At 36.6% G+C, this 12,075-nt stretch overlaps 1 protein-coding gene across 4 annotated transcripts in view; it reads left to right on the top strand.

Annotated features, from left to right (window-relative positions):
• The window catches only part of PIAS1 (protein inhibitor of activated STAT 1), a 145,725-nt gene that overhangs the window by 102,663 nt on the left and 30,987 nt on the right, over nt 1-12,075 (top strand). For all 4 annotated transcript variants that reach the window (XM_069098222.1, XM_069098225.1, XM_069098223.1 and 1 more), the window contains one exon: nt 1,780-1,885. In XM_069098222.1, the coding sequence (XP_068954323.1) occupies nt 1,780-1,885 (106 nt within the window). The remainder of the gene's footprint in view (nt 1-1,779; nt 1,886-12,075) is intronic.

Here is a 12,075-nt window from a genome sequence, read left to right as displayed (position 1 = left end):
GTATGTATTTATGTGTGTTCATGTGCCCAAACTGGAAGAAATTTTAAGGAAACTTTCCTTCTGATTCATAAATTGTGAAATCTGGTCATTGGAATTAATATACTTGAATATTTTGGCTTGTTGTGTACATGATGTATGTATAGTTATTTTTTCATATAAATATAGATTTCCTATTTCTTTCCTTTTTTTTTTTTCTTTTTTTTTTTTTTTTTGGAGGAAGGAAGGTAGGGCAATTGGGATTAAGTGATTTGCCCAAGGTCACATGGCTAGTTTTTTGTGTGTGTGTTAAGTGTCAGAGTTCAAATTTGAACTCAGGTACTCCTGACTCCAGGGCCAGTGCTCTATTCACTGTGCCACCTAGCCACCCCTAGATTTCCTATTTCTTAACTAAAAGAAAATTATCCTTCAAAAGAATATACTTTAACTTTTGAGAGGCAACTTTTTATAGTAGAAAAAAAGCATTATATTTGGAGTTAGAGGTACTTGGGTTCAAATGTAAGTTCTGCCACTTGCTAGCAGCCCATGTGACATTTTTCCTTTCACTTAAGTTGTCTGGGCTTCATTTTCCTTATGTGTAGAATGATGGGGTTGGGTTAGACCATCACTGGGGTTCTTCCAGAGTCAGATCTGTGATCAATCTATTAACAGAAAGATCATTTTCAAAATTGTGCATGTACTTTTCAAGAAAGATCTTAAGATGATTTTTAGACCTTGGACAAATCTCTTAACCCCTCTGTATCTTTACCTACTATTACATACATTATAATAATTTCAGCACTATTATAGGAATTTTTTGATGTGCAAATACATATGAGTACTTTGGAAACTGTTGAGTTTTCTTACCTTCGGGGGGGGGGCTTTTTTTTGGAGGGGGGAGGTAGGGCAGTTGGGGTTAAGTGACTTGCCCAAGGTCACATGGCTAGTTTTTTGTGTTAAGTGTCTGAGGCCAGATTTGAACTCAGGTCCTTCTGACTCCAGGGCCAGTGCTCTATTCACTGCGCCACCTTGCCACCCCTCTTCCCTTTCTTGATGTTTACTTTTGTCAAGAATACAAAAAATTCAGGTCAAAATAATTTCTTCTTACTCCTCAAAGTGCCAGCTCCTCTTCAGGCTTTCTTTAGCATCTAGTACCACATTGAAAATTTTGTCTCTCCCTCTTCAGAAAGCTGTACTTTCTTACTAGTACCCTAGCCTCTTTTTTTTTACATTTAACTAACTTAACTTTTTCCAGTCTGGCTAAGCTTGTTAGTTTACTATTTTCTTTGTTCCTTTTTTCTATATCCATCTCTGCATTCCGTGTGCTAGTATTGGATATGCCCACATTTCATCTACCAAACTAAGCATCCTTTCCTATTTCATATTACTTCTTAAATTTTCCTTTGCTTGAAGAGCTTTCCATTTGTAATTAATTTGTAATTCTTCCTAAGAGCATAGAGAACTGGTTGAAAGCTGAAAAGGTAGGTTTGAGGGAAGATAAACCAGTCTCTAATTTTGTACCATCTTTTTTAGCTGTATCTGTTACCTAAGAAAAATCTGTATATTATAGTTCTCTTCTCATCTGACCTGATTTCATTTGAAATTAGCAGGGAACCATTTCATAGACATATTTTCAACTAATTAGCTTTAATTTTTAAAGAAAACATGCATAGAACAGATAGCCAGGCAGAGAATTTGACTGGTAACTTGTATTTTAAAATATGCATTTATGAAAAACATATTATGGAAGCGTTTATTTTTAGAGATAATTTCTCTGATTACTGCATATTTTGTGTTTTTCAGAACTATTCTATGGCAGTATATCTTGTAAAACAGTTGTCCTCTACGGTTCTCCTTCAGAGGTTACGAGCAAAGGGAATAAGGAACCCGGATCATTCTAGAGCTTTAAGTATGTATTATGCAGTCTCTTTCATGAAGATGAAATATTTTAAACATGAGTGTTAGAGTGGTATCATAGTCTTAACTAAAGGAATCTATGTTTGACATTATTAGATTGTTTTCCTTCAGTTCTCAAAAGATTTATTATTTTAACAGTGTCAGTGCTCATTCAACAGAGACTGTTGTCCCTCCTTAGCAGGTGGTTGCATAAGTTACTATGGCCAGCCTTCTGGTGATAAACCTCCTTGAAAAGAGCTAATTTGGTACTTAGATAGCCGTATGTTACCAGGTTTACACTTGAAATCTTTTCACTTTGGTATAGGATCTCCTGGAACTTGCTAGCATAGCTTTCAAGAACTTTAGGTTATCTCCATACCATGAAGAGGAATTAGAGTACAACTTTACTGGAGCATCTCTCTATTGAGTACCTAAAACAAAGTGCCCAAGAAGTTTTTTTCTTATTTCAGTTGTTTACTTAAGTTAAAATGGACATCAAATTACGTAGTTAGCCCATGAACACTAAAAAAGATGTTATTGCCAAAATGTACCATAAAATAGGTATTTTAAGACTACTAGGAAGGAGAGACAGTGGCATAATGGACAGAGCATTAGCCTCTGAGGCAGGAAGTTTAGGGTACAAGACCTGCCTTTGACACAAACTGACTTTGTGACTCCCTCCAAGCAAGTCAGTCAATCTCTTGGTGCTCTAGGCAGCCATCTTTCTTAAGACTTTAAGTTGTGAAGGGCCAGTTTGCATTTGTTGGGAAATTTCTCACTGATAGTTCCCTATACCAGTGAAATTACAGTTCTCATCCACAAATAAGTAAATACTAGGAAGGAAAAAGGAAACTTGAGGCTCTTTTGGGTTGAAGGGATATTCTAGAGGAAAGCATGTAGTTAGGGTAAGCAATAATGCAGGCAGTAAAAGAGAATATATATTAGCAACTAGGGTTAAATATGTCACTGTGTTAAAACCTGTGATTTCATTGAAATTATTAAAATAATTGTAGAAATGTAGTGTTGAGGAAGTCTAAAAATGAGAAGCATCTCTTTCAAAATGAGAAGAGCAAAACAGAATTAACAGATAAGAGAAGCAAAGAAGTGTGATATTTATATCTAAATTGTCTTTACAAAAGACCTTGAAAACAGAGGTTCTTAACCTGTGTTTGTGTCGCAGATCCATTTGGCAATATGATGAAGCCAGCCTATGGACCCCTACTCAGAATAATGTTTTTAGAAACTTAAAACAATAATGGATTATAAAGAAAATAAATAATAATAGTGGATTACAAAGAAAACCAATTATATTAAAATATGAAAAGGTTCAAGTTAATAGACCATAACTTTGAGCGAAGCACTCTTTAAGGTGAAATAATGGGTCCAAGGATTGACTAACAGCAGTTAGACTAGATGGCTTCTTAGGGTTTTTCCAACTTTGAAGATTTGATCATGAATTCTCCTTTATCCAAAGAGTAGCAAATAAAATTGTTATTCATCTAGGGGATATAGGAAATTTCTTACAGATTTAGGTAACAGTAATTTTGATAGGGTAGGTTGTTTTATTGAGTTAGGCAAAAGAAAAAACATATTAATTCCTGAAGACCAAAAACTATGTCTAGTGAAAAAGGAGCCTTTTTATATTTTTGATGCAGTAAAACAGTTGATCTGAAAAATACTGTGAAAACTAGGATAATTTCTCAGCCAATATATGTAGATACTACCTTTGGAAGGTGGAACCTAAATTTCAAAGTTAAATGAAATTTTTTAAATACATATTGTCTTGTGCATGTGGTTTGAAAAAAAATTAAAATAAAATTTGAAAACAAAAAAACAACTTCACAACCTTGACTAGATTGCCCCCTTATTCATAAAATTTCTGTGACTTCTCATAGCCTACAAATATAAATAAACTCCTTAGCTTAGCATTCAAGGCATTCCCCAGTCCTCCTCCAACCTACTTTCCCAGCCCTATTTCATACTGTCTTTATGCATTCTGTGGTCAAGCCAGACTAGACTGCTAGCTATTTCTTGCTATTGTCCTGCCCTCCCTGCTAGATATACTTATAAAGGCTAACTCCTTCCCCCACACATCCCTTCGTAAAATGGATTTCTACCATTTTATTTTCCCATTGGAATCATTCTCTTTTCTTAGGTGTCAGTTTTAGGGGGCTCCATGAAACCCTTCCTACTTTCTTCTCTCCTTTCCCCCAAATAGAAGTGATTCCTCCCTACCCAAATCTTCTATAGTTTCCTTTTTAATTTTCATTATGTTCTTAACATACTCTAATTTATATTATAGTTGTGTGTGTGCCTTATTCCAAACAAACATAAATAAGTACAAAACATGTTTCACCTTTGTATCCATAGATTCACAGTAGGTGCTTAATAAATGTTTTTCAAATTGCACTATAAATGTATCAGGAACATTTAAGTGCTCACAAGTATGAAGAACTTATTGGAAAAAAAAACCTTCAAGGAAGTTTCTTGCTTTAACTTGATATGTTGAATTTGAGGTGGTAGTAATGATGCCTATAAATTGAGCTGTTAGGTCACTTTAGCTTCAATGTTTAAAGGTGCTGCCAGTTAAGGGGCTAGCAGCAATCATTGATGGTATGCTAAGTCTCTCTGTAGTTTCACTATTATAAAGAGCAGGTAGAATAGAATAAGGCAATGATGGTAGAGTGTGGTAATGCACATTGCAAACTTTACAGAGCACTATATGAATATCAGTTGTTGGTCGTTATTTGGAGGAAGGTGGTAGAATTTGGGGGACAAAGATATAAATGGTGATTACCCACAGGTTACCCCATTAAGAACTCACTTTGACTTCTACTGGCAAAAAGATTGTGGAGAAGAGTTAATAAGCTAGTGGTCATTTAATAGGAAGAATTAAGGCAACAGGGCAGGCTTTCCCTCTACCTCCTTATAGAATATATGTTTAAATATAATCTTAAAGGGGACAGAGCCAAGATGGCAGAGTAAAAGCAAGAACTTGCTTGAGCTCATTCCCTCATCATCTCCAATACCTGTTAAAAATTACTCTAACCAAATTTTAGAGCTACAGAACCCATAAAATGACGGAGTGAAATACATCTTCAGCTGAAGTCAGCTTGGCAAACTGAAAGGAAGGATTTGTCACACCAGACTGCGAAGAGAGTGCAGTCCCATGTGGGCCGCGCTGGCACAGAACAGTGGCACAGACCTCAGGGAACTGAATCACTGGCGGCTGTGGTGGTTTTCAGACTTCTCAACCCACAAATGCCAAAGAGAAAGTAAAAGGTCAGTGGGGAAACCCTGTTTGACCTGGTTTAAAGAGGAGCGTGATCTGGCCCCTGTTCCCAGGGCAGCAGAGGTAGCACCAGCTGCGATGGCGGCAGCAGCAGTGACTACTTCCGGAGCTCCAGGCCCACAGATGGTGGGAGGACAAAGCAGCTGATCAGAGGGCAAATTGCAGGAATCTCTTTGCTGGTGCTGAGGGAGGATTCTCTTGCTTTGCCCTGCATGGATCTGGGTCGCAGTCTTAGGTGTCAGTCCAGGGGTGAGGAGGAGCACTGGTGTGGCAGAGCTTTTGGTGGCTGTGGAAAGGGAATCCTCCTTACCGTTCTGAGGCAGGTGCCTAGAAGTAGCTCTGACACCAGCTGTGCAAAACCCCAGAAATTTGGGACACAGCACTTTCTACTCTGAAAGTAGAGCTCTGCCTTGCAAAGAGGTCAGAAATCAAGTAGTTGACTGGGAAAATGAGCAAACAGAGGAAGAGAAATCAGACTATAGAATCTTTCTTTGGTGACAAAGAAGATCAAAACATAGAACCAGAATAAGACAAAAAAGTCAAAACTCCTGTATCAAAAGCCTTCAAGAAAAAATATTAATTGGTCACAGTCCATGGAGGAACTCAGGAAGGATTCTGAAAATCAAGTAAGAGAAGTAGAGGAAAAATTGGGAAGAGAAATGAGAGTGATGTAAGAAAATCATGAAAAACAAGTCAAGAGCTTGGTAAAGGATACCCAAAGAAATACTGAAGAAAATAACCCCTTAAAAAATAGGCTAAAAATGGCAAAAGAGGTCCAAAGTCAATAAAGAGAAGAATGCCTTAAAAAGTAGAATTGGCCAAATGGAAAAGGAAGTCCAAAAGCTCACCGAAGAAAATATTTCCTTCAAAATTAGAATGTAACTAATAGAAGCTAACAACTTTATGAGAATTCAAAATATTATAAAACAGATCCAAAAGAATGAAAAAATAGAAGACAGTGTAAAATATGTCATTGGAAAAATAACTGACCTGGAAAATAGATACAGGAGAGATAATTTAAAAATTATTGGACTACCTGAAAGCCATGATCAAAGAAAGAACCTAGAAATCATCCTCAAAGAAATTCTCAAGGAAAACTGCCCTGATGTTTTAGAATCAGAGGGCAAAATTGAGGTTGAAAGAATCCACTGGTCACCTCCTGAAAAAGATCCCCAAAAAGAAAATTGCTAGGAAATTCCCAGATCAAGGAGAGAATATTACAAGCAGCCAGGAAGAAACAATTTGAATATTGTGGAAACAAAATCAGGGTAACACAGGATCTGGCAGCTTCTATACTGAGGGATTGAAGGGCTTGGCATATGATATCCAGAGGTCAAAGGACCTGGGATTAAAACCAAGAATCACCAACCCAGCAAAACTGAGTATCATGTTTCAGGGGAAAATATAGTCATTCAGTGGAATAGAGGACTTTCAAGTATTCTTGATGAAAAAACCAGAGTGGAATAGAAAATTTGACATTCAAATACAAGAAGCAAGAGAAACATGAGAAGGTAAACAGGGAAAAGAAATCATAAGGAACTTATCACAGTTGAACTATTTAACATTCCTACATGTAAAAACGATAATTGTAATTGATGAAACTGTTCTCAGTATGAAAATATTTGAATGGAATAGAAATATATATGTCTATATAGGAGGGTATATTGGCATATGAATACATATGTGAATATGTGTATATATGTTTACAGGTATACATAGATAGAGGGCATAGGACCAATTTAATAGGAAGGGATGATACTTAAAAGGTGAAATTAAGAGGTGAGAGAGGAATATAATGAGAGGAAATGGGGAGAGATAGAATGGGGTAAACTATCTGATATAGAAGAGGCATGGGAAAATGGTTACAATGGAGGGGAAGAACAAGAAGGCAAAAAGGCAAAACCTTATTCTCATTGAATTTGGCTCAGGGAGGGAATGACATATACACTAAATAGGGTATCTCTCCCTATAGGAGAGTAGGGGGAAGGGGATTAGAGGGGGAATGATGGAAGGGAGGGCAGGCTTGGGGGAGGGAAGTTGGAAGCACCCACTTTTGAAAAGGGACAGGATCAAAGTAGAGAATAGAACAAGTAGGAGGGAGGGAAATATAGTCAGTCTTTCACAATATATCTACTATGGTAATGTTTTGCATAACTACACATGTACATACAACCTATACTAAACTGCTTATCTTCCTAGTAAGGGTGGATGACAGGGGAGGAAGGGAATGAATCTGGAATTCAAAGGTTTTTTTTGTTTTGTTTTTAATTCAATTTTTAATTTATTAATTTGTTTGTTTCCTTTTAGTTTATAGGATTCAGTTCCACAATTCCTTGAATTTCACATTTTGTCCCCCTCCTTCCCCTCCCCCCCATGACATCTTATAATCAAGTATAGGATCTGTAAATACTTTCACATTAAACAATGGTCAGGTTATAAGGATGGATTGTACTAGCTGGAATGAAAAGTGGTAAAGAGGACATAAAATTAAATAAGAGAACGAAAAAGATCAGGTATTTTGCTTCCACCTGGATATAAATTTAGTTCTTTCTAGTTCTTTCTCTGGATGCACGTTTTTCTCTCCATCATGCGTCTTTTGGGATTGACTTATATCCCTGCATTGTTGAGAAGAGTCCAGTCTATCAAAGTTGGTCATCACACATACGTTGTGTCTGTAATTGTGTACAAATTTCTCCTGGTTCTACTCTTCTCACTCAGCATCAGTTCTTTTAAGCCTCTCCAGGTAAATATGAAGACCATCTGCTCCCCGTTTCTTATAGCGCAATAATATGGAATTCAAAGTTTTAAAATCAAATGTTTATATATATATATATATATACTATTATTAATAGTATTTTACATGTAATTGGGAAATAAGATATACAGGCACTGGGGCATAGAGATCCACTATGCCCTACTGGAAAAGGGAAAGGGGGTATGGGAGAGAGCAATTTGGAGGAGGCGATATCCTGTGGGACCTCTATTTTGGGGTGGTGGGTAGGGGAAAAATGGAGAGAAAATTTGTAACTTAAAATCTGGCAGAAATGAATGATGTAAACCAGAAGTTAATAAAGCATTTGGAAAGAAAGAAAGAGAGAGAGAGAGAGAAAGAAAGAAAGAAAGAAAGAAAGAAAGAAAGAAAGAAAGAAAGAAAGAAAGAAAGAAAGAAAGAAAGAAAGAAAGACAGAAAGACAGAAAGACAGAAAGAAAGACAGACAGAAAGAAAGACAGACAGAAAGAAAGACAGACAGAAAGAAAGAAAGACAGACAGAAAGAAAGAAAGACAGACAGAAAGAAAGAAAGACAGACAGAAAGACAGAAAGACAGAAAGACAGAAAGACAGAAAGAAAGACAGAAAGACAGAAAGAAAGACAGACAGAAAGAAAGACAGACAGACAGACAGACAGACAGACAGACAGAAAGACAGACAGACAGACAGAAAGAAAGAAAGACAGACAGAAAGAAAGACAGACAGACAGAAAGACAGAAAGAAAGAAAGACAGAAAGAAAGAAAGACAGAAAGAAAGAAAGACAGAAAGAAAGACAGAAAGAAAGAAAGAAAGAAAGAAAGAAAGAAAGAAAGAAAGAAAGAAAGAAAGAAAGAAAGAAAGGAAAGAAAGAAAGAAAGAAAGAAAGAAAGAAAGAAACCCCAAAAAGAAAACTCCTAGGAATATTATAACCAAATTCCAGAGTTCCGAGCTCAAGGAGAAAATAATACAAGCAGTCAAGAAAAAACAATTCAAGTATTGTGGAAACACAATTAGGACAACGGAAGATCTAGCAGCTTCTACATTAAGGGATCAAAGGACTTAGAATATGATATTCCAGAGATCAAAGGAGCAAGGATTAAAACCAAGAATCACCCTCCCAGCAAAACTGAGTATAATGTTTCAGGGGAAAATATGGTCATTTAGTGAAATAGAGGGCTTTCAAGCATTCTTGATGAAAAGACCATAACTAAACAGAAAATTTGATTATCAAATACAAGAATTAAGAGAATCATGGAAAGGTAAAGAGGAAAGAGAAATTGTAAGGAACTTATTAAAGTTCTGCTGTTTGCATTCCTACATGGAAAGATATTTGTAACTCATGAGACTTTTCTCAGTATTAGAATGGTTGAAGGGAGTGCATGCGCTTGTTTGTGTGTGTGTGTGTGTGTGTGTACACGTGTACGTACATAGAGGACACAAAGTGAGTTGAATATGAAGGGATGACACCTAAAAATAAATTAAGTGGTGAGAGAGTAATATATTGGGAGAAGGACAAAGGGAGAAATAGAATAGGGTAGATTATCTCACATAAAAGAGGCAAGAGAAAGCTGTTACAGTGGAGGGAAAGAGCAGGGAGGTGAAAGGGAATGAGTCAACCTTACTCTCATTGGATTTGGCTTAAGGAGAGAATAACATACGCATTCAGTTGGGTATCTTAACCTACAGGAAAATAGGGGGGAAAGGGATAAGAGTGGGGGATTGATCTATTGAAGAGAGGGCAGATTGGGGGAGGGGGTAGTCAGAAGCAAACACTTTTGAAAAGCGCCAGGATCAAAGGAGAAAATAGAATAAATGAGGGGTGGGATAGGATGGAGGAAAATACAGTTAGTCTTTCACAGTATGACTACTATGAAAATATTTTGCATAACTACACTTGTATAACCTATATTGAATTGCTTGTCTTCTCAGTGGGGGTGGGTGAGGAGGGAAGAAGGGAGACAATTTGGAACTCAAAGTTTTATTTATTTATTTGCTTTTTGGAGGACAATTGGGGTTAAGTGACTTGCCCAATGGCAACTACACAATGATCTCTGGGGTCCCTTCCAGATATAAGTTTTTGAGAAACTAAGATAAAGAAAGGGAATGGGATTTTTTTTCAAAAATAAGGGATGAAAAAAAGAGAATCTTGGTACATATAACAGCTGTGGTTATCTGGATTAATATTACAACAAATGAGAAATTTACTGTAAGTAAAATCCCACTAAAATGGTTTTAAAATAAAATGGTTATGTGATAAGATCATAAAATAATTTCCCATTTGTCTTAGAAATTGTAATAGAGATGGAGAGGAAATCTGGATATAGGCTTCCATTCATCCCAGGTTTAGAGAAAGCAATCTCAAAAGGTTCAGAGAAATTAGGATCCTGGGAGCTAAAATTCAACAGGGAAACTCAGTACAGGAGAAATAGAAAACTCAAGAATGGAGTTTTGAAAAGCCAGAAAGAAGACAGTTCTGATAAAGAAGGGTGCTCTAAAGATGCACAAGCAAGTTATTGTGCAGCTTAGCCCTTTTGAAAAGATAGAAGAAGCAAGGACAGAGAATGGTGGTGGGGGAAAGTGAATAGAAAGGCATGCCTATTAAAAAAAAATTTTAAAAATTTTAAAACTCATAGCTGAGACTAGCAAAGAAAAGTGAGCATAACCAAAAAGGGGTTTGGAGTTTTTTTTTGTTATGTTGAGGAAAGGTAGAGGAGCCTGCCAACAAGTAGAATTATTCTTTGGTATGGTTAGGTTAGAAATAACTGATATGAGGGGCGGCCAGGTGGCTCAGCGAGTAAGAGCACCAGCTCCAGTGTCGGGATGACCTGGATCAAATCCGGGCTCAGATACTCAACACCACACCCAGAAATAACTGGCCGTGTAATCTTGAGTAAGTTACTTAACCCCGATTGCTTTAAAAAAAAAAAAAAAGAAAAGAAAAGAAATAACTGATATGAAAGAGAGAGAGAGAGAGAAAGCAGAGCTACATAGCTCTTCATTTTGCTTATTTTCTCTGCAAAGGAGAATGATCTTTGAACTAGAGAAGGGCATATGTCCCACCTTTCTCAAAAGGAAAGAGAGTGGAATCTCTCAATCATGAGTTTGACTTCAATTCAGTGACTTGGGGAGAAGTATAGATGGCAGGCTTATCCAACTTGTAAATGATACAAAGATAAGATGAATAGCTAGGTGAGAATTAGAATCCAAAAGATAAAATTTTGTAGATATAAATATAACATTTATGCTTGGAATAAAAAAATTCATAGGTATAACATGGGAGAGATATGACTGGGTGGGTAGCAGTTAGTCTGAAAAAGGCCTTGCTATTTTAGTTGACTATTAGCTCAGTAAGAGCAAAAAGTATACTATGTCAGTATAAAAGCTACATTAAGAGAAGTGTAATGTTCAAGACTAGGGAGGTGATAATCTTTGCCTTGTTCATGTCTAACCTAGAGTATTCAATTTGGGGTGCCTGAAGAAGGCAACCTGGATAGTCAGAAAAGGTCTTTGGATTTAACAGTTAAGACATATGATCTTTTAGAGAGTTGTTTCAGAGTGATGGTGTCAGAAACCATAATTCATGACTGAGAAGTGAATGGATACTACATGGAGGCAATAAATATAGACAACTTTTTCTAAAACCTCCACATTTAAGGAAGAACATTGTTGACAGGATGGATAATATCTAGAGGAAGACAGTAGTATGGTAAAGGTTCTTGAGATTTTGCCATATGGGAGTCACTTGAGGGAACTAGAGATGTTTGCGTAAAATGATAAGTAGTCTTCAAGTTATTTTTAAGAGCTATAAATAGAAGAAGGACTAAGACAAATTCTGCATGAAGACAAGACTATAGTTGTGGATGTAAGCTGCAGCTCAGTATAAGGAACAGAACTATTCAAAGGTAGATGCTTCGAGCAAAAGTTGGATGAACACTTACCCAGTATATTTTATAGGAAGGACTTTTGTTTAGGTATAGTTTGGACTAGATAGCCTCTGAGAGCTTTTCTGAAGTAGAAATGCTGGGGAAAATATCAAACCCTCACCATAACAGTTTATATGCTTTGAGCAATATTCATTACAACCAAGAAAATTGTGTACTCCCTTGGAAGCTACTGTATTAGAATTTGGCCTCTGTCATTGCTGTTTATTTTTTCTACCTT

Source organism: Petaurus breviceps, unplaced genomic scaffold (genome assembly GCF_028583685.1).
Source record: "Petaurus breviceps papuanus isolate PSGF00001 unplaced genomic scaffold, PetGlider_PUasm1.0 37, whole genome shotgun sequence".
Taxonomy (NCBI): domain Eukaryota; kingdom Metazoa; phylum Chordata; class Mammalia; order Diprotodontia; family Petauridae; genus Petaurus; species Petaurus breviceps.
This window is presented reverse-complemented; position numbering and strand designations above follow the sequence as displayed.